At 49.4% G+C, this 21,918-nt stretch overlaps 1 protein-coding gene across 3 annotated transcripts; it reads left to right on the forward strand.

Moving 5' to 3' along the window:
• Nucleotides 1-280: 280 nt before the first annotated feature.
• Nucleotides 281-14,225, forward strand: LOC115161807 (protein Jade-1). 3 transcript variants are annotated; one of them, XM_029712582.1, is made up of 7 exons: nt 281-369; nt 1,414-1,499; nt 3,426-3,490; nt 3,688-3,845; nt 7,482-7,666; nt 13,331-13,521; nt 13,616-14,225. In XM_029712582.1, the coding sequence occupies exons 2-7, from the start codon at nt 1,451-1,453 to the stop codon at nt 14,162-14,164; spliced, it is 1,197 nt and encodes a 398-aa protein (XP_029568442.1). In that variant the 5' UTR covers nt 281-369; nt 1,414-1,450; the 3' UTR covers nt 14,165-14,225. The 3 variants fall into 3 exon arrangements, with proteins under 3 accessions (XP_029568442.1, XP_029568444.1, XP_029568443.1); XM_029712584.1 differs by lacking the exon at nt 281-369 and adding an exon at nt 2,244-2,376 and having other exon boundaries at nt 1,412-1,499; XM_029712583.1 differs by lacking the exons at nt 281-369; nt 1,414-1,499 and adding an exon at nt 1,572-2,376.
• The last annotated feature ends 7,693 nt before the right edge of the window (nt 14,226-21,918 follow it).

The following is a 21,918-nucleotide window of genomic DNA, read 5'->3' on the forward strand; positions in this document are numbered from 1 at the left end:
GATGGTATGGTAGAGTGTAGGGTAGAGTGTAGGGTTAGATGGTAGGGTAGAGTGTAGGGTTAGATGGTATGGTAGAGTGTAGGGTAGAGTGTAGGGTTAGATGGTATGGTAGAGTGTAGGGTTAGATGGTATGGTAGAGTGTAGGGTAGAGTGTAGGGTTAGATGGTATGGTATTTGTTGATTTATTTGTATTTGTTGATTTTCAAGCAAAGGGAGTTATACTCCAATCTAGTAGGTGGCGGTAATGCGACATATATTGGATGTCAACCGACAAACCTAATCAAAGAAGATTACCAGCTAGGGTACAGTGTTAGTTATCAGTATCTTCGGTTTGCGAGCGAGTGACATGCTGCTAAGTTGGCACGTCAGGTAGGCGAATCTTTTAGTGACAAACAACAAACAAACATGTTCTCCTATTCAGTTGTTCGTGTATCGTTAGCTAATTAGGCACATGTGTGTTTGTGATGACACGTTGTGCTTGGTCAATATTTTTTATTTAACTAGGCAAGTCAGTTATTAACAAATTCTTATTTATAATGACAGCCTAGGAACAGTGGGTTAACTGCCTTGTTCAGGGGGCAGAACGACAGATTTGTACTTTGACAGCTCGGGGATTCAATCTACCTTTCGGTTACTAGTCCAACGCTCTAACCACTAGGCTACCTGCTGGTTACTAGTCCGACACTCTAACCACAAGGCTACCTGCTGGTTACTAGTCCAACACTCTAACCACAAGGCTACCTGCTGGTTACTAGTCCAACGCTCTAACCACTAGGCTACCTGCTGGTTACTAGTCCAACGCTCTACCCACTAGGCTACCTGCCGCCCCGGTGAGTTAGTAGATTCGCTACTAACTAGTTGTTTGGGCGTGTTCAGCAGGGCACAACGTTGTGGAACGTTCAGACCACGGCTGGTCATTGTGACGTAAACAATGATTTTTAGTACCAGTTTTTACATGTGTTTTGCTTGACGTCTCAGATGGGAATAAACCCTGTCAGTAGTAGACGGGTGCTTCGCTTGTTCCTAGCTAGCTAGGAGCCTTGACACTGGTGCATGAATAACGTTAGTGATTAGCACTTTTGTGTGACGGTGGGTGAGGTGACCATCTTATAACTGACCAGTACTAGATACATAGGGCGGCGCACAATTGGACCAGCGTCATCCGGGTTTGACCGGTGTAGGCCGTCATTGTAAATAAGAATTAACTGACTTGCCTAGTTAAATAAAATAAAAAACCATAAAATTTGCCACCACATTATCTATCATACTAATCGTCAGTGCAAAAACTCTGGTTGAGATGATGAGAAGTCATGGCAGATGGCAGCCATGTTTGGTCTAGTGAAAGTGTTGGGTACTTGGCAGCAGAGGAATCTGTCTGGACTGTGTAGTTGGTTATGAATCTCCTCTTTTCAGATTACACCATTAGATCTTAACCTCGCCAAGACTGATCATGAAGAGAAGTCGACATCCAAGCAGCAGCGAAGACTCTGACAATGGAAGTAAGCACCCTCTTCAACTAGTCACCCGACCCCATTCATAGATGTGGACTGCTTTAGGCCTATGATGATAGGGTTAGGGTTAGATAGCTTTAGGCCTATGATGTTAGGGTTAGATAGCTTTAGGCCTATGATGATAGGGTTAGGGTAAGATAGCTTTAGGCCTATGATGATAGGGTTAGATAGCTTTAGGCCTATGATGATAGGGTTAGATAGCTTTAGGCCTATGATGCTAGGGTTAGATAGCTTTAGGCCTATGATGATAGGGTTAGATAGCTTTAGGCCTATGATGATAGGGTTAGATAGCTTTAGGCCTATGATGATAGGGTTAGAGATAGCTTTAGGCCTATGATGATAGGGTTAGAGATAGCTTTAGGCCTATGATGATAGGGTTAGAGATAGCTTTAGGCCTATGATGATAGGGTTAGAGATAGCTTTAGGCCTATGATGATAGGGTTAGAGATAGCTTTAGGCCTATGATGATAGGGTTAGAGATAGCTTTAGGCCTATGATGATAGGGTTAGAGATAGCTTTAGGCCTATGATGATAGGGTTAGAGATAGCTTTAGGCCTATGATGATAGGGTTAGAGATAGCTTTAGGCCTATGATGATAGGGTTAGAGATAGCTTTAGGCCTATGATGATAGGGTTAGAGATAGCTTTAGGCCTATGATGATAGGGTTAGAGATAGCTTTAGGCCTATGATGATAGTATCGTCTGACCATGGGAGTTTGCTTGTTTTACGAAGACATAGGCCACCACCTGTGCTAATTAGTTATCTAGCGTGCTCCGAACACCTGTGCGTAAGCTATTTGGACCGGAAGTGTCGTTTTTCAACTGGAGGCACACGCAGCTTGTGGATCTGTGCATTATCTGCTACAGTGAGTCTACTTTTTTTATTTGGAAGATAATTCCTGGCTGATATGAAAGATAAGGGGCATATCAACATATGTTTTGAAAAATGTTTTGAAAGCGATGATTATTGACTTCCTAAATGTTAACACAGCGATGCCAAATGTGGGCGAATGTAACCGCTGGAAACCCTATATATGGAGAAGGGTTTTGGAGCGCTAAACTAACCCCAAACTACTCTTCAGACTGACTATATTTCTATGAAAAATATTGTTGCGCCAGTGATTTCTCCAAGATCATGTCTAGAACTGTCCAGTTAGCTCTTATTCAGACTCGAAAACAAGTCATTTCATAGGCCTGTTGTTGATTCTCTGCTGTACTTGGTGTTCAGGAAGGCTCAGGAGATTGACCAGAGAGACACGGAGAGAGAGTAGGAGCAGAGAGACAGAGGCTGTCCAGACCAGGCGGAGAGAGAGTAGGAGCAGAGAGACAGAGGCTCTCCAGACCAGGCAGAGAGAGAGTAGGAGCAGAGAGACAGAGGCTCTCCAGACCAGGCAGAGAGAGAGTAGGAGCAGAGAGACAGAGGCTCTCCAGACCAGGCAGAGAGAGAGTAGGAGCAGAGAGTCAGAGGCTCTCCAGACCAGGCAGAGAGAGAGTAGGAGCAGAGAGACAGAGGCTCTCCAGACCAGGCAGAGAGAGAGTCGTGCCAGACAGCGCTACTGGACATTTAAAGATGTCTTGGCAGGTCAGGCAGGAAAGATGGGAGAAACAGAACACCAGCAGTGGTTCCATACATTTCACAGGACTACATAAAGGACTACATAAAGGACTACATAAAGGACTACATAAAGGACTACATAAAGGACTACATAAAGGACTATATCTTCTAGTGTCTTACAGGACCATAGATAGGCCTCTACGCTAGTGGCATAGAAAGACTTCAGCTTACAGTCAGATACCCATCAAGTTGCAGAAGTTTGGTAGAAATGATTAGGCCTAAATGTCGGTTTAAGATGAGCTCCAAGGAGAATTGAGATGGCTGAAGTCTGATTTTATTAATTCCTCTGTCTTCTCGAAGGTAACTCCACTTCTTGGTCGCAACATTCTCAACTCAGGAGAGCCAATGGGATGAAGCCCACAGAGGTATGTCACCCCACTAACTTAACCCCTTTTGTTGGCCTATTGCTGTGTACTGCTGAAGGAAGTATACATGTCCCAGGTATTTAGTGAATGATCCGTCTGTCTTTGTCCCTGTGTTGTGCAGGTATATAGTGAATGTTCTTATGTCTCTATGCTGCAGGTAGTGGTGTCTATGACGTCTTTGTCCCTGTGTTGTGCAGGTGTTCAGGACAGACTTCATCACGGCCATGAAGCTCCATGACGAGTACCATCTGAACCCAGAGGATTATTACGTCCTGGTCGATCCCTGGAGACGGGAGTGGGAGAAGGGAGTCCAGGTCCCTGTCAGCCCACACGCCATCCCCCAGCCTGTAGCCCGGTAGGACATGTAGCCTGGTAGGACATGTAGCCTGGTAGGACATGTAGCCTGGTAGGACATGTAGCCTAAACACCATCCCCCAGCCTGTAGCCTGGTAGGACATGTAGCCTGGTAGGACATGTAGCCTAAACACCATCCCCCAGCATGTAGTCCGGTAGGACATGTAGCCCGGTAGGACATGTAGCCCGGTAGGACATGTAGCCCGGTAGGACATGTAGCCCGGTAGGACATGTAGCCTGAACATCCATCGGCCTGTAAGACATGTAGCCTAAACACCATCTCTCAGCCTGTAGCCCGGTAGGACATGTAGCCTAAACACATCCCCCAGCCTGTAGCCTGGTAGGACATGTAGCCTGGTAGGACATGTAGCCTGGTAGGATATGTAGCCTAAACGCCATCCCCCAGCCTGTAGCCTGGTAGGACATGTAGCCTGGTAGGACATGTAGCCTAAACACCATCCCCCAGCCTGTAGCCTGGTAGGACATGTAGCCTGGTAGGACGTAGCCTGGTAGGACATGTAGCCTAAACACCATCCCTCAGCCTGTAGCCCGGTAGGACATGTAGCCTAAACACCATCCCCCAGCCTGTAGCCCTGTAGGACTAGTAGCCTGGTAGGAGATGTAGCCTGGTAGGACATGTAGCCTAAACACCATCCCCCAGCCTGTAGCCCGGTAGGACATGTGGCCTGGTAGGACATGTAGCCTAAACACTATCCCCCAGCCTGTAGCCTGGTAGGACATGTAGCCTGGTAGGACATGTAGCCTAAACACCATCCCCCAGCATGTAGCCCGGTAGGACATGTAGCCCGGTAGGACATGTAGCCCGGTAGGACATGTAGCCTGAACATCCCTCAGCCTGTAGCCCGGTAGGACATGTAGCCTAAACACATCCCCCAGCCTGTAGCCTGGTAGGACATGTAGCCTGGTAGGACATGTAGCCTGGTAGGATATGTAGCCTGGTAGGATATGTAGCCTGGTAGGATATGTAGCCTAAACGCCATCCCTCAGCCTGTAGCCTGGTAGGACATGTAGCCTGGTAGGACATGTAGCCTGGTAGGATATGTAGCCTAAACGCCATCCCCCAGCCTGTAGCCTGGTAGGACATGTAGCCTGGTAGGACATGTAGCCTAAACACCATCCCCCAGCCTGTAGCCTGGTAGGACATGTAGCCTGGTAGGACGTAGCCTGGTAGGACATGTAGCCTAAACACCATCCCTCAGCCTGTAGCCCGGTAGGACATGTAGCCTAAACACCATCCCTCAGCCTGTAGCCTGGTAGGACATGTAGCCTGGTAGGACATGTAGCCTAAACACCATCCCTCAGCCTGTAGCCCTGTAGGACTAGTAGCCTGGTAGGAGATGTAGCCTGGTAGGACATGTAGCCTAAACACCATCCCCCAGCCTGTAGCCCGGTAGGACATGTGGCCTGGTAGGACATGTAGCCTAAACACCATCCCCCAGCCTGTAGCCTGGTAGGACATGTAGCCTGGTAGGACATGTAGCCTAAACACCATCCCCCAGCATGTAGCCCGGTAGGACATGTAGTCCGGTAGGACATGTAGTCCGGTAGGACATGTAGCCCGGTAGGACATGTAGCCCGGTAGGACATGTAGCCTGAACATCCCTCAGCATGTAGCCTGGTAGGACATGTAGCCCGGTAGGACATGTAGCCTAAACACCATCCCTCAGCCTGTAGCCCAGTAGGACATGTAGCCTAAACACATCCCTCAGCCTGTAGCCCGGTAGGACATGTAGCCCGGTAGGACATGTAGCCTAAACACCATCCCCCAGCCTGTAGGACATGTAGCCTGGTAGGACATGTAGCCTAAACACCATCCTTCAGCCTGTAGCCCGGTAGGACATGTAGCCTAAACACCATCCCTCAGCCTGTAGCCTGGTAGGACATGTAGCCTGGTAGGACATGTAGCCTGGTAGGACATGTAGCCTAAACACCATCCCCCAGCCTGTAGCCTGGTAGGACATGTAGCCTGGTAGGACATGTAGCCTAAACACCATCCCCCAGCCTGTAGCCCGGTAGGACATGTAGCCCGGTAGGACATGTAGTCTGGTAGGACATGTACTCTAAACACCATCCCCCAGCCTGTAGCCCGGTAGGACATGTAGCCTGGTAGGACATGTAGCCTAAACACCATCCCTCAGCCTGTAGGACATGTAGCCTGGTAGGACATGTAGCCTAAACACCATCCTTCAGCCTGTAGCCCGGTAGGACATGTAGCCTAAACACCATCCCTCAGCCTGTAGCCTGGTAGGACATGTAGCCTGGTAGGACATGTAGCCTGGTAGGACATGTAGCCTGGTAGGACATGTAGCCTAAACACCATCCCCCAGCCTGTAGCCTGGTAGGACATGTAGCCTGGTAGAACCTGTAGACTAAACACCATCCCCCAGCCTGTAGCCCGGTAGGACATGTAGCCTGGTAGGACATGTACTCTAAACACCATCCCTCAGCCTGTAGCCCGGTAGGACATGTAGCCTGGTAGGACATGTAGCCTAAACACCATCCCTCAGCCTGTAGCCCGGTAGGACATGTAGCCCGGTAGGACATGTAGCCTGGTAGGACATGTAGCCTAAACACCATCCCCCAGCCTGTAGCCTGGTAGGACATGTAGCCCGGTAGGACATGTAGCCTAAACACCATCCCTCAGCTTGTAGCCCGGTAGGACATGTAGCCTGGTAGGACATGTAGCCTAAACACCATCCCTCAGCCTGTAGCCCGGTAGGACATGTAGCCCGGTAGGACATGTAGCCTGGTAGGACATGTAGCCTAAACACCATCCCTCAGCCTGTAGCCCGGTAGGACATGTAGCCCGGTAGGACATGTAGCCCGGTAGGACATGTAGCCCGGTAGGACATGTAGCCTGGTAGGACATGTAGCCTGGTAGGACATGTAGCCTGGTAGGACATGTAGCCTGGTAGGACATGTAGCCTAAACACCATCCCTCAGCATGTAGCCCGGTAGGACATGTAGCCCGGTAGGACATGTAGCCCGGTAGGACATGTAGCCCGGTAGGACATGTAGCCTGGTAGGACATGTAGCCTGGTAGGACATGTAGCCTAAACACCATCCCTCAGCATGTAGCCCGGTAGGACATGTAGCCCGGTAGGACATGTAGCCTGGTAGGACATGTAGCCTAAACACCATCCCTCAGCCTGTAGCCTGGTAGGACATGTAGCCTAAACACCATTCCTCAGTCTGCAGCCTGGTAGGACATGTGCCATGTGGCCTGGTAGGACATGTAGCCTACATATGTCTGTCTCTCTGTGTATGTCTGTCTTTGTGCAGTATAAATCACATTATTGTGGAATTCCTCTTCTAACAGTATGAATCAGGCTGTTTGAGAAGGTTTGAATCCTGAGCAACCTGTCTACACAGTCTGAAGTACAATACCAACATAGCTACTGTAGTGGGTCAAAGCTGTGAGCTGTAAAACCTTGGTGGAGCATGGGTGAAGTAGGTATTGTGGGGCTCGTGAATTTTAGACCAATGCCTACTTGTTGTTTCTAATATCCAATAGGGCTGTGATGATACATCTGAGTGTTTCCTTGCCACAATACCAACGAGTATTGCGAAATTGGTATCGTCCCAGGCCTAATATCTAACTATCTCGGCTCCTTAGGGTGGTGGCTGAGAAGGGGATGGAGGTGATGTTCTTGAAGCCCAAGAAGTGGATCCGTTCGGGGTGTTCAGGGGCGCCGGGGTACGTGGACATTCAGACCCTGGCTGAGGGGACGTGTCGATACGACCTCAACGACACTGACGTGGCCTGGCTGGAGCTCATCAACCACCACTTCACTCTGATGGGTCAGTAGATCTACCTCAACTACGGTTGTTCAGCTCACTGTGTCGTGTTGACTGTGTCGTGTTGACTGTGTCGTGTTGACTGTGTCGTGTTGACTGTGTCGTGTTGACTGTGTCGTGGTTCAGCCCTACGTAGTGTTGACTGTGTCGTGGTTCAGCACTATGTAGTGTTGACTGTGTCGTGGTTCAGCACTATGTAGTGTTGACTGCGTCGTGGTTCAGCCCTACGTAGTGTTGACTGCGTCGTGGTTCAGCCCTACGTAGTGTTGACTGTGTCGTGGTTCAGCCCTACGTTGTGTTGACTGTGTCGTGGTTCAGCCCTATGTAGTGTTGACTGTCGTGGTTCAGCCCTACGTAGTGTTGACTGTGTCGTGGTTCAGCCCTACGTAGTGTTGACTGTGTCGTGGTTCAGCCCTACGTAGTGTTGACTGTCGTGGTTCAGCGCTGTGTAGTGTAGACTGTCGTGGTTCAGCGCTGTGTAGTGTTGACTGTGTCGTGGTTCAGCCCTACGTAGTGTTGACTGTAAAGTGTTGACTGTGTCATGGTTCAGCACTGTGTAGTGTAGTGTTGACTGTGTCGTGGTTCAGCGCTATGTAGTGTTGACTGTGTCGTGGTTCAGCGCTATGTAGTGTTGACTGTGTCGTGGTTCAGCGCTGTGTAGTGTTGACTGTCTTGGTTCAGCGCTATGTAGTGTTGATTGTGTCGTGGTTCAGCGCTATGTAGTGTTGACTGTGTCGTGGTTCAGCGCTGTGTAGTGTTGACTGTGTCGTGGTTCAGCGCTGTGTAGTGTTGACTGTGTAGCGTTGACTGTCATGGTTCAGCACTGTAGTGTTGACTGTGTCGTGGTTCAGCGCTATGTAGTGTTGACTGTCGTGGTTCAGCGCTATGTAGTGTTGACTGTGTAGCGTTGACTGTATAATGTTGACTGTGACATGGTTCAGCGCTATGTAGTGTTGACTGTGTCGTGGTTCAGCGCTATGTAGTGTTGACTGTCGTGGTTCAGCGCTATGTAGTGTTGACTGTGTCGTGGTTCAGCGCTGAGTAGTGTTGACTGTGTAGTGTTGACTGTGTCGTGGTTCAGCGCTATGTAGTGTTGACTGTGTCGTGGTTCAGCGCTATGTAGTGTTGACTGTGTCGTGGTTCAGCGCTATGTATTGTTGACTGTGTCGTGGTTCAGAGCTATGTAGTGTTGACTGTCGTGGTTCAGAGCTATGTAGTGTTGACTGTCGTGGTTCAGCGCTATGTAGTGTTGACTGTCGTGGTTCAGCGCTGTGTAGCGTTGACTGTGTAGTGTTGACTGTCATGGTTCAGCACTGTAGTGTTGACTGTGTAGTGTTGACTGTGTAGTGTTGACTGTCGTGGTTCAGCGCTATGTAGTGTTGACTGTGTCGTGGTTCAGCGCTGTGTAGTGTTGACTGTGTTGTGGTTCAGCGCTGCGTAGTGTTGACTGTGTTGTGGTTCAGCGCTGTGTAGTGCTGACTGTCGTGGTTCAGCGCTGTGTAGTGTTGACTGCGTCGTGGTTCAGCGCTATGTAGTGTTGACTGTGTCGTGGTTCAGCGCTATGTAGTGTTGACTGTGTCGTGGTTCAGCGCTGTGTAGCGTTGACTGTAGCGTTCACTGTGTAGTGTTGACTGTGTCATGGTTCAGCACTGTAGTGTTGACTGTGTAGTGTTGACTGTGTCGTGGTTCAGCGCTATATAGTGTTGACTGTGTCGTGGTTCAGCGCTATGTAGTGTTGACTGTCGTGGTTCAGCGCTGAGTAGTGTTGACTGTGTAGTGTTGACTGTGTAGTGTTGACTGTCATGGTTCAGCGCTATGTAGTGTTGACTGTGTCGTGGTTCAGCGCTATGTAGTGTTGACTGTCGTGGTTCAGCGCTATGTAGTGTTGACTGTGTCGTGGTTCAGCGCTGTGTAGCGTTGACTGTGTAGCTTTGACTGTCATGGTTCAGCGCTATGTAGTGTTGACTGTGTCGTGGTTCAGCGCTGAGTAGTGTTGACTGTGTAGTGTTGACTGTGTAGTGTTGACTGTGTCGTGGTTCAGCGCTGTGTAGTGTTGACTGTGTCATGGTTCAGCACTGTGTAGTGTTGACTGTGTCATTGTTCAGCACTGTGTAGTGTTGACTGTGTGGTGTTGACTGTGTCGTGGTTCATCGCTATGTAGTGTTGACTGTGTCGTGGTTCAGCGCTGTGTAGTGTTGACTGTGTCGTGGTTCAGCCCTACGTAGTGTTGACTGTCGTGGTTCAGCGCTATGTAGCTTTGACTGTGTCGTGGTTCAGCGCTGTGTAGCGTTGACTGTGTAGTGTTGACTGTCATGGTTCAGCACTGTTGTGTTGACTCTGTAGTGTTGACTGTGTCGTGGTTCAGCGCTATGTAGTGTTGACTGTGTCGTGGTTCAGCGCTGAGTAGTGTTGACTGTGTCGTGGTTCAGCGCTGAGTAGTGTTGACTGTGTAGTGTTGACTGTGTAGTGTTGACTGTCATGGTTCAGCGCTATGTAGTGTTGACTGTGTCGTGGTTCAGCGCTGAGTAGTGTTGACTGTGTCGTGGTTCAGCGCTGCGTAGTGTTGACTGCGTCGTGGTTCAGCGCTATGTAGTGTTGACTGCATCGTGGTTCAGCGCTATGTAGTGTTGACTGTGTCGTGGTTCAGCGCTATGTAGTGTTGACTGTGTCGTGGTTCAGCGCTATGTAGTGTTGACTGTGTCGTGGTTCAGCGCTATGTAGTGTTGACTGTCGTGGTTCAGCGCTATGTAGCTTTGACTGTGTCGTGGTTCAGCGCTGTGTAGCGTTGACTGTGTAGTGTTGACTGTCATGGTTCAGCACTGTAGTGTTGACTGTAGTGGTTCAGCGCTATGTAGTGTTGACTGTCGTGGTTCAGCGCTATGTAGTGTTGACTTTGTCATGGTTCAGCACTGTGTAGTGTTGACTTTGTCATGGTTCAGCACTGTGTAGCGTTGACTGTATAATGTTGACTGTGTCATGGTTCAGCACTGTAGTGTTGACTGTAGTGTTGACTGTGTCGTGGTTCAGCGCTATGTAGTGTTGACTGTCGTGGTTCAGCGCTGTGTAGTGTTGACTGTGTAGTGTTGACTGTGTAGTGTTGACTGTGTCGTGGTTCAGCGCTATGTAGTGTTGACTGTGTCGTGGTTCAGCGCTGTTTAGTGTCGACTGTGTCGTGGTTCAGCCCTACGTAGTGTCGACTGTCGTGGTTCAGCGCTATGTAGTGTTGACTGTATCGTGGTTCAGCGCTATGTAGTGTTGACTGTCGTGGTTCAGCGTTATGTTGTGTTGACGGTCGTGGTTCAGCGCTATGTAGTGTTGACTTTGTCATGGTTCAGCACTGTGTAGTGTTGACTTTGTCATGGTTCAGCACTGTGTAGCGTTGACTGTAGAGTGTTGACTGTAGTGGTTCAGTGCTGCGTAGTGTTGACTGTCGCGGTTCAGTTCTGCGTAGTGTTGACTGTCGCGGTTCAGTGCTGCGTAGTGTTGACTGTATAGTGTTGACTGTGTCGTGGTTCAGCCCTACGTAGTGTTGACTGTGTCGTGGTTCAGCCCTACGTAGTGTTGACTGTGTCGTGGTTCAGCCCTACGTAGTGTTGACTGTGTCGTGGTTCAGCCCTACGTAGCGTTGACTGTGTCGCGGTTCAGCGCTACGTAGTGTTGACTCTGTCGTGGTTCAGTGCTGCATAGTGTTGACTGTGTCGTGGTTCAGCACTACATAGTGTTGACTGTGTCGTGGTTCAGCACTACATAGTGTTGACTGTGTCGTGGTTCAGCACTACATAGTGTTGACTGTGTCGTGGTTCAGCACTACATAGTGTTGACTGTGTCGTGGTTCAGCACTACATAGTGTTGACTGTGTCGTGGTTCAGCACTACATAGTGTTGACTGTGTCGTGGTTCAGCACTACATAGTGTTGACTGTGTCGTGGTTCAGCACTACATAGTGTTGACTGTGTCGTGGTTCAGCCCTACATAGTGTTGACTGTGTCGTGGTTCAGCCCTACATAGTGTTGACTGTGTCGTGGTTCAGCCCTACATAGTGTTGACTGTGTCTGTTCTCCAGGCATGGGGCTGCTGGACAAGATGACCATGGAGAGAGGGTTGGGGTTAGAATGTACTATAATACTGTGTTTAAAGGAATAGTCATTTCTTCTACTTATCTTAACTCATGGAGAACATTTGAATGTCTCCTTGTGCAGTTTTCAGGTTGTTTCTGGAGTCATTGCCAACTAGCGTTGACTGGAAGTCTACAGGAACAACTAGCATGATGCACTATCCCTTTAATGTCATCTGTTCCCCAGGCATGGCTATGCTGGATGAGACAACTATGGAGGGTTAGGGGTTAATCTAGACCAGGGGTTCTCTACTGGAGGGTTAATCTAGACCAGGGGTTCTCTACTGGAGGGTTAGGGGTTAATCTAGACCAGGGGTTCTCTACTGGAGGGTTAGGGGTTAGTCTAGACCAGGGGTTCTCTACTGGAGGATTAGGGGTTAGTCTAGACCAGGGGTTCTCTACTGGAGGGTTAGTCTAGACCAGGGGTTCTCTACTGGAGGGTTAGTCTAGACCAGGGGTTCTCTACTGGAGGGTTAGTCTAGACCAGGGGTTCTCTACTGGAGGGTTAGTCTAGACCAGTGGTTCTCTACTGGAGGGTTAGGGGTTAGTCTAGACCAGGGGTTCTCTACTGGAGGGTTAGGGGTTAGTCTAGACCAGGGGTTCTCTACTGGAGGGTTAGGGGTTAGTCTAGACCAGGGGTTCTCTACTGGAGGGTTAGGGGTTAATCTAGACCAGGGGTTCTCTACTGGAGGGTTAGGGGTTAGTCTAGACCAGGGGTTCTCTACTGGAGGGTTAGTCTAGACCAGGGGTTCTCTACTGGAGGGTTAGGGGTTAGTCTAGACCAGTGGTTCTCTACTGGAGGGTTAGTCTAGACCAGGGGTTCTCTACTGGAGGGTTAGTGGTTAGTCTAGACCAGGGGTTCTCTACTGGAGGGTTAGTCTAGACCAGGGGTTCTCTACTGGAGGGTTAGTCTAGACCAGTGGTTCTCTACTGGAGGGTTAGGGGTTAGTCTAGACCAGTGGTTCTCTACTGGAGGGTTAGTCTAGACCAGTGGTTCTCTACTGGAGGGTTAGGGGTTAGTCTAGACCAGGAGTTCTCTACTGGAGGGTTAGGGGTTAGTCTAGACCAGTGGTTCTCTACTGGAGGGTTAGTCTAGACCAGTGGTTCTCTACTGGAGGGTTAGGGGTTAGTCTAGACCAGGAGTTCTCTACTGGAGGGTTAGGGGTTAGTCTAGACCAGGGGTTCTCTACTGGAGGGTTAGGGGTTAGTCTAGACCAGGGGTTCTCTACTGGAGGGTTAGTCTAGACCAGGGGTTCTCTACTGGTTTTGTCTGTAGAGCGATCCAATATAATATTGGTAATGTAGCAGTTATATGTCAAGGGAAGAACATTCCCACCTCTTGTGTTTTATTGGTGCCCGTTTTCTTCATTTTCTAAACTCACTGGTTCGAGACCACATAGTTGGTCATTTTACATTGGTTAACATTATTTTACACATGTAAGTTCATTATCATTTCTACACACTTTCTACCTGGTTTATTATGTTCAGACTGGAGGATTTTTTACACTCAGATACCCGCGACCCAGCAGTATATTACCGTTTACTGTTCTCCAGGCATGGCTGTGCTGGATGAGACCACCATGGAGAGAGCATTGGAGGAGTTTGAGCGGCGTCCCATAGCAACGGAGGAGGGGTTTGGCATGGAGTGCGACGAAGACGTCGTGTGTGATGTGTGCCGGTCACCTGAAGACGAGGACAACAATGAGATGGTGTTCTGCGACAAGTGCAACATCTGTGTTCACCAGGTATGGCTTTAGTTTCATTTAGACCGTGTTAAATACCGCTCGTAATTATGCTCTTCAATGGCCAAACTGTCTGGCTGTGTTCTGTATGTTCCAGGTGTGTTATGGGATTCTGAAGGTACCAAAGGGTAGCTGGCTGTGTCAGACCTGTGCTCTCGGCATCTCGCCCAAATGCCAAGTCTGCCCCAAACACTCTGGTCTGGTGGGAGGAGAGGACGAGGAGGGGAGTAGGGGAGGAAGACTCAGAGGAGATGAAGTTCCTCATCCAGTCCCCAACCCAGCGGAGGCCCTGAACCTCCGTCACATCAGACTACAGCAGCTGGAGAAGCTGCTACAACAGGAGGTGTCCCAGGCCCTGCAGCTGAACCAGGAGACAGTCCACTTCATGTATCGGTACTGGAAGCTGAAATGCCAAGCTAATCAGCCGTTGCTGACCCTCCAGATGGAGGAGGAGAGTCTGGCGAGCAGAGACCATGATATGGTCCTCCACCACCTGTTTCCCTGGGGGAGGGGTCAGGGTGCTGCGTCCACGCCTCCCAGGCAGCGGTCACTGGCTATTGGCAGATTGTCTCCAGCTGCAGAGGGGAGAATGAGTCTAACCCCTAACCCTAACCCTAACCCTAACCCAACCCTAACCCAACCCTAACCCAGCGCCAGCAGGTATCTCTCTAACCGTTGAAATAAATCTGGAGTGGAGCTTTAAATAACCTGGCTGTTGCCTGTGTGCTTTGACCCAGACAGAAAGAACTACTGTACTCCTCAGAACCAGAAAGAACTACTGTACTCCTCAGAACCAGACAGAACTACTGTACTCCTCAGAACCAGACAGAACTACTGTACTCCTCAGAACCAGACAGAACCCCTCAGAACCAGACAGACAGAACTACTGTACTCCTCAGAACCAGACAGAACTACTGTACTCCTCAGAACCAGACAGACATAACTACTCAGAACCAGACAGACATAACTACTCAGAACCAGACAGAAAGAACTACTCAGAACCAGACAGAACTGCTGTACTCCTCAGAACCAGACAGAACTGCTGTACTCCTCAGAACCAGACAGACAGAACTACTGTACTCCTCAAAACCAGACAGACAGAACTACTGTACTCCTCAGAACCAGACAGACAGAATTACTGTACTCCTCAGAACCAGACAGACAGAATTACTGTACTCCTCAGAAACAGACAGACAGAATTACTGTACTCCTCAGAACCAGACAGAATTACTGTACTCCTCAGAACCAGACAGAACTACTGTACTCCTCAGAACCAGACAGAACTACTGTACTCCTCAGAACCAGACAGAACTCCTCAGAACCAGACAGACAGAACTACTGTACTCCTCAGAACCAGACAGACAGAACTACTGTACTCCTCAGAACCAGACAGACAGAACTACTGTACTCCTCAGAACCAGACAGACAGAACTACTGTACTCCTCAGAACCAGACAGACAGAACTACTGTACTCCTCAGAACCAGACAGAACTACTGTACTCCTCAGAACCAGACAGAACTACTGTACTCCTCAGAACCAGACAGAACTACTGTACTCCTCAGAACCAGACAGAACTACTGTACTACTCAGAACCAGACAGAACTCCTCAGAACCAGACAGACAGAACTACTGTACTCCTCAGAACCAGACAGACAGAACTACTGTACTCCTCAGAACCAGACAGACAGAACTACTGTACTCCTCAGAACCAGACAGACAGAACTACTGTACTCCTCAGAACCAGACAGACAGAACTACTGTACTCCTCAGAACCAGACAGAACTACTGTACTCCTCAGAACCAGACAGAACTACTGCACTCCTCAGAACCAGACAGAACTACTGTACTCCTCAGAACCAGACAGAACTACTGCACTCCTCAGAACCAGACAGAACTACTGTACTCCTCAGAACCAGACAGAACTACTGTACTCCTCAGAACCAAACAGACAGAACTACTCAGAACCAGACAGAACTACTCAGAACCAGACAGAACTACACAGAACCAGACAGAACAATTGTACTCCTCAGAACCAGACAGAACTATTGTACTCCTCAGAACCAGACAGAACTATTGTACTCCTCAGAACCAGACAGAACTATTGTACTCCTCAGAACCAGACAGAACTATTGTACTCCTCAGAACCAGACAGAACTATTGTACTCCTCAGAACCAGACAGAACTATTGTACTCCTCAGAACCAGACATATCTATTGTACTCCTCAGAACCAGACAGAACTACTGTACTCCTCAGATCCAGACAGAACTCCTCAGAACCAGACAGAACTCCTGTACTTCTCAGAACCAGACAGAACTCCTGTACTCCTCAGAACCAGACAGACAGAACTACTCAGAACCAGACAGAACTACTGTACTCCTCAGAACCAGACAGAACTGCTCAGAACCAGACAGAACTACTGTACTCCTCAGAACCAGACAGACAGAACTACTGTACTCCTCAGAACCAGAAAGAACTACTGTACTCCTCAGAACCAGAAAGAACTACTGTACTCCTCAGAACCAGACAGACAGAACTACTCAGAACCAGACAGAACTCCTGTACTCCTCAGAACCAGACATAACTGCTGTACTCCTCAGAACCAGACATAACTGCTGTACTCCTCAGAACCAGACAGAGCTGCTGTACTCCTCAGAACCAGACAGAGCTGCTGTACTCCTCAGAACCAGACAGAGCTGCTGTACTCCTCAGAACCAGACAGAGCTGCTGTACTCCTCAGAACCAGACAGAGCTGCTGTACTCCTCAGAACCAGACAGAGCTGCTGTACTCCTCAGAACCAGACAGAACTGCTGTACTCCTCAGAACCAGACAGACAGAACTACTGTACTCCTCAGAACCAGACAGAACTACTGTAACCCTTCAGAACCAGACAGAACTCCTCAGAACCAGACAGCCCGAACTACTGTACTCCTCAGAACCAGACAGAACTACTGTACTCCTCAGAACCAGACAAAACTACTGTACTCCTCAGAACCAGACAGAACTACTGTACTCCTCAGAACCAGACAGAACTCCTCAGAACCAGACAGAACTACTGTACTCCTCAGAACCAGACAGAACTGCTGTACTCCTCAGAACCAGACAGAACTACTGTACTGTGACTCTAACCCACCATACAGTCTGACTCTAACCCCCATACAGTCTGACTCTAACCCCCCATACAGTCTGACTCTAACCCCCCATACAGTCTGACTCTAACCCCCCATACAGTCTGACTCTAACCCACCATACAGTCTAACTGACCCTGACTCTAACCCACCATACAGTCTGACTCTAACCCACCATACAGTCTGACTCTAACCCACCATACAGTCTAACTGACCCTGACTCTAACCCACCATATAGTCTAACTGACCCTGACTCTAACCCACCATACAGTCTGACTCTAACCCACCATACAGTCTGACTCTAACCCACCATACAGTCTGACTCTAACCCACCATACAGTCTAACTGCCCTGACTCTAACCCACCATACAGTCTAACTGACCCTGACTCTAACCCACCATACAGTCTGACTCTAACCCACCATACAATCTGACTCTAACCCACCATACAGTCTAACTGACCCTGACTCTAACCCCCCATACAGTCTGACTCTAACCCCCCATACAGTCTGACTCTAACCCCCCATACAGTCTGACTCTAACCCACCATACAGTCTAACTGCCCTGACTCTAACCCACCATACAGTCTAACTGACCCTGACTCTAACCCACCATTCAGTCTGACTCTAACCCACCATGCAGTCTGACTCTAACCCCCCATACAGTCTGACTCTAACCCCCATACAGTCTGACTCAGACAGAACTACTGTACTCCTCAGAACCAGACAGAACTCCTCAGAACCAGACAGAACTACTGTACTCCTCAGAACCAGACAGAACTGCTGTACTCCTCAGAACCAGACAGAACTACTGACTCTAACCCCCCATACAGTCTGACTCTAACCCCCCATACAGTCTGACTCTAACCCCCCATACAGTCTGACTCTAACCCCCCATACAGTCTGACTCTAACCCCCCATACAGTCTGACTCTAACCCCCCATACAGTCTGACTCTAACCCCCCATACAGTCTGACTCTAACCCCCCATACAGTCTGACTCTAACCCCCCATACAGTCTGACTCTAACCCCCCATACAGTCTGACTCTAACCCCCCATGCAGTCTGACTCTAACCCACCATGCAGTCTGACTCTAACCCCCCATGCAGTCTGACTCTAACCCACCATGCAGTCTGACTCTAACCCACCATGCAGTCTGACTCTAACCCACCATGCAGTCTGACTCTAACCCACCATGCAGTCTGACTCTAACCCACCATGCAGTCTGACTCTAACCCCCCATACAGTCTGACTCTAACCCCCCATACAGTCTGACTCTAACCCCCCATGCAGTCTGACTCTAACCCCCCATGCAGTCTGACTCTAACCCCCCATACAGTCTGACTCTAACCCCCATACAGTCTGACTCAGACAGAACCAGACAGAACTACTGTACTCCTCAGAACCAGACAGAACTCCTCAGAACCAGACAGAACTACTGTACTCCTCAGAACCAGACAGAACTGCTGTACTCCTCAGAACCAGACAGAACTACTGACTCTAACCCCCCATACAGTCTGACTCTAACCCCCCATACAGTCTGACTCTAACCCCCCATACAGTCTGACTCTAACCCCCCATACAGTCTGACTCTAACCCCCCATACAGTCTGACTCTAACCCCCCATACAGTCTGACTCTAACCCCCCATACAGTCTGACTCTAACCCCCCATACAGTCTGACTCTAACCCCCCATACAGTCTGACTCTAACCCCCCATACAGTCTGACTCTAACCCCCCATACAGTCTGACTCTAACCCCCCATACAGTCTAACTGACCCTGACTCTAACCCACCATACAGTCTGACTCTAACCCCCATACAGTCTGACTCTAACCCACCATGCAGTCTGACTCTAACCCACCATGCAGTCTGACTCTAACCCACCATGCAGTCTGACTCTAACCCACCATGCAGTCTGACTCTAACCCACCATGCAGTCTGACTCTAACCCCCCATACAGTCTGACTCTAACCCACCATACAGTCTAACTGACCCTGACTCTAACCCCCCATACAGTCTAACTGACCCTGACTCTAACCCACCATACAGTCTGACTCTAACCCCCATACAGTCTGACTCTAACCCACCATGCAGTCTGACTCTAACCCACCATGCAGTCTGACTCTAACCCACCATGCAGTCTGACTCTAACCCACCATACAGTCTGACTCTAACCCCCATACAGTCTGACTCTAACCCCCCATACAGTCTGACTCAGACAGAACCAGACAGAACTACTGTACTCCTCAGAACCAGACAGAACTCCTCAGAACCAGACAGAACTACTGTACTCCTCAGAACCAGACAGAACTGCTGTACTCCTCAGAACCAGACAGAACTACTGACTCTAACCCCCCATACAGTCTGACTCTAACCCACCATACAGTCTAACTGACCCTGACTCTAACCCACCATACAGTCTGAGTCTGACTCTAACCCACCATACAGTCTAACTGACCCTGACTCTAACCCCCCATACAGTCTGACTCTAACCCCCCATACAGTCTGACTCTAACCCCCCATACAGTCTGACTCTAACCCCCCATACAGTCTAACTGACCCTGACTCTAACCCACCATACAGTCTGACTCTAACCCCCATACAGTCTGACTCTAACCCACCATGCAGTCTGACTCTAACCCACCATGCAGTCTGACTCTAACCCACCATGCAGTCTGACTCTAACCCACCATGCAGTCTGACTCTAACCCACCATGCAGTCTGACTCTAACCCCCCATACAGTCTGACTCTAACCCACCATACAGTCTAACTGACCCTGACTCTAACCCCCCATACAGTCTAACTGACCCTGACTCTAACCCACCATACAGTCTGACTCTAACCCCCATACAGTCTGACTCTAACCCACCATGCAGTCTGACTCTAACCCACCATGCAGTCTGACTCTAACCCACCATGCAGTCTGACTCTAACCCACCATACAGTCTGACTCTAACCCCCATACAGTCTGACTCTAACCCCCCATACAGTCTGACTCAGACAGAACCAGACAGAACTACTGTACTCCTCAGAACCAGACAGAACTCCTCAGAACCAGACAGAACTACTGTACTCCTCAGAACCAGACAGAACTGCTGTACTCCTCAGAACCAGACAGAACTACTGACTCTAACCCCCCATACAGTCTGACTCTAACCCACCATACAGTCTAACTGACCCTGACTCTAACCCCCCATACAGTCTGACTCTAACCCCCCATACAGTCTGACTCTAACCCCCCATACAGTCTGACTCTAACCCCCCATACAGTCTGACTCTAACCCCCCATACAGTCTGACTCTAACCCCCCATACAGTCTGACTCTAACCCCCCATACAGTCTGACTCTAACCCCCCATACAGTCTGACTCTAACCCCCCATACAGTCTGACTCTAACCCCCCATACAGTCTAACTGACCCTGACTCTAACCCACCATAAAGTCTGACTCTAACCCACCATACAGTCTAACTGACCCTGACTCTAACCCACCATACAGTCTAACTGACCCTGACTCTAACCCCCCATACAGTCTGACTCTAACCCCCCATACAGTATGACTCTAACCCCCCATACAGTATGACTCTAACCCCCCATGCAGTCTGACTCTAACCCACCATACAGTCTGACTCAGACAGAACCAGACAGAACTACTGTACTCCTCAGAACCAGACAGAACTCATCAGAACCAGACAGAACTACTGTACTCCTCAGAACCAGACAGAACTACTGTACTCCTCAGAACCAGACAGAACTGCTGTACTCCTCAGAACCAGACAGAACTACTGACTCTAACCCACCATACAGTCTAACTGACCCTGACTCTAACCCCCCATACAGTCTGACTCTAACCCCCCATACAGTCTGACTCTAACCCCCCATACAGTCTGACTCTAACCCCCCATACAGTCTGACTCTAACCCCCCATACAGTCTGACTCTAACCCCCCATACAGTCTGACTCTAACCCACCATACAGTCTGACTGACCCTGACTCTAACCCACCATACAGTCTAACTGACCCTGACTCTAACCCCCCATACAGTCTGACTCTAACCCCCATACAGTCTGACTCTAACCCCCCATACAGTCTGACTTTAACCCCCCATACAGTCTGACTTTAACCCCCCATACAGTCTGACTCTAACCCCCCATACAGTCTGACTCTAACCCCCCATACAGTCTGACTCTAACCCCCCATACAGTCTGACTCTAACCCCCCCATACAGTCTGACTCTAACCCCCCATACAGTCTGACTAACCCCCCATACAGTCTGACTCTAACCCCCCATACAGTCTAACTGACCCTGACTCTAACCCACCATACAGTCTAACTGACACTGACTCTAACCCACCATAAAGTCTGACTCTAACCCACCATACAGTCCAACTGACCCTGACTCTAACCCACCATACAGTCTAACTGACCCTGACTCTAACCCCCCATACAGTCTGACTCTAACCCCCCATACAGTCTGACTCTAACCCACCATACAGTCTAACTGACCCTAACCCCCCATACAGTCTGACTCTAACCCCCCATATAGTCTGACTCTAACCCCCCATACAGTCTGACTCTAACCCACCATACAGTCTAACTTACCCTGACTCTAACCCCCCATACAGTCTGACTCTAACCCACCATACAGTCTAACTTACCCTGACTCTAACCCACCATACAGTCTGACTCTAACCCACCATACAGTCTGACTCTAACCCCCCATACAGTCTGACTCTAACCCCCCATACAGTCTGACTCTAACCCACCATACAGTCTGACTCTAACCCACCATACAGTCTGACTCTAACCCACCATACAGTCTGACTCTAACCCCCCATACAGTCTGACTCTAACCCCCCATACAGTCTGACTCTAACCCCCCATACAGTCTGACTCTAACCCCCCATACAGTCTGACTCTAACCCACCATATAGTCTAACTGACCCTGACTCTAACCCCCCCATACAGTCTGACTCTAACCCCCCCATACAGTCTGACTCTAACCCACCATACAGTCTGACTCTAACCCACCATACAGTCTAACTTACCCTGACTCTAACCCCCCATACAGTCTGACTCTAACCCACCATACAGTCTAACTGACCCTGACTCTAACCCCCATACAGTCTAACTGACCCTGACTCTAACCCCCCATACAGTCTGACTCTAACCCACCATACAGTCTGACTCTAACCCACCATACAGTCTGACTCTAACCAACCATACAGTCTGACTCTAACCAACCATACAGTCTGACTCTAACCCACCATACA

The sequence above is a fragment of the Salmo trutta genome, chromosome 25 (assembly GCF_901001165.1).
Source record: "Salmo trutta chromosome 25, fSalTru1.1, whole genome shotgun sequence".
In the NCBI taxonomy this organism is placed as follows: domain Eukaryota; kingdom Metazoa; phylum Chordata; class Actinopteri; order Salmoniformes; family Salmonidae; genus Salmo; species Salmo trutta.

What these genes read in the sequence shown, in the direction of transcription:
- LOC115161807 (XM_029712582.1), top strand. Translation starts at nt 1,451, where the DNA reads ATGAAGAGAAGTCGACATCCAAGCAGCAGCGAAGACTCTGACAATGGA. An exon ending in ATGGGATGAAGCCCACAGAG is followed by an intron (nt 3,491 to 3,687) that starts GTATGTCACCCC and finishes TGTGTTGTGCAG; the next exon opens with GTGTTCAGGACAGACTTCAT. An exon ending in CCACCACTTCACTCTGATGG is followed by an intron (nt 7,667 to 13,330) that starts GTCAGTAGATCT and finishes ACTGTTCTCCAG; the next exon opens with GCATGGCTGTGCTGGATGAG.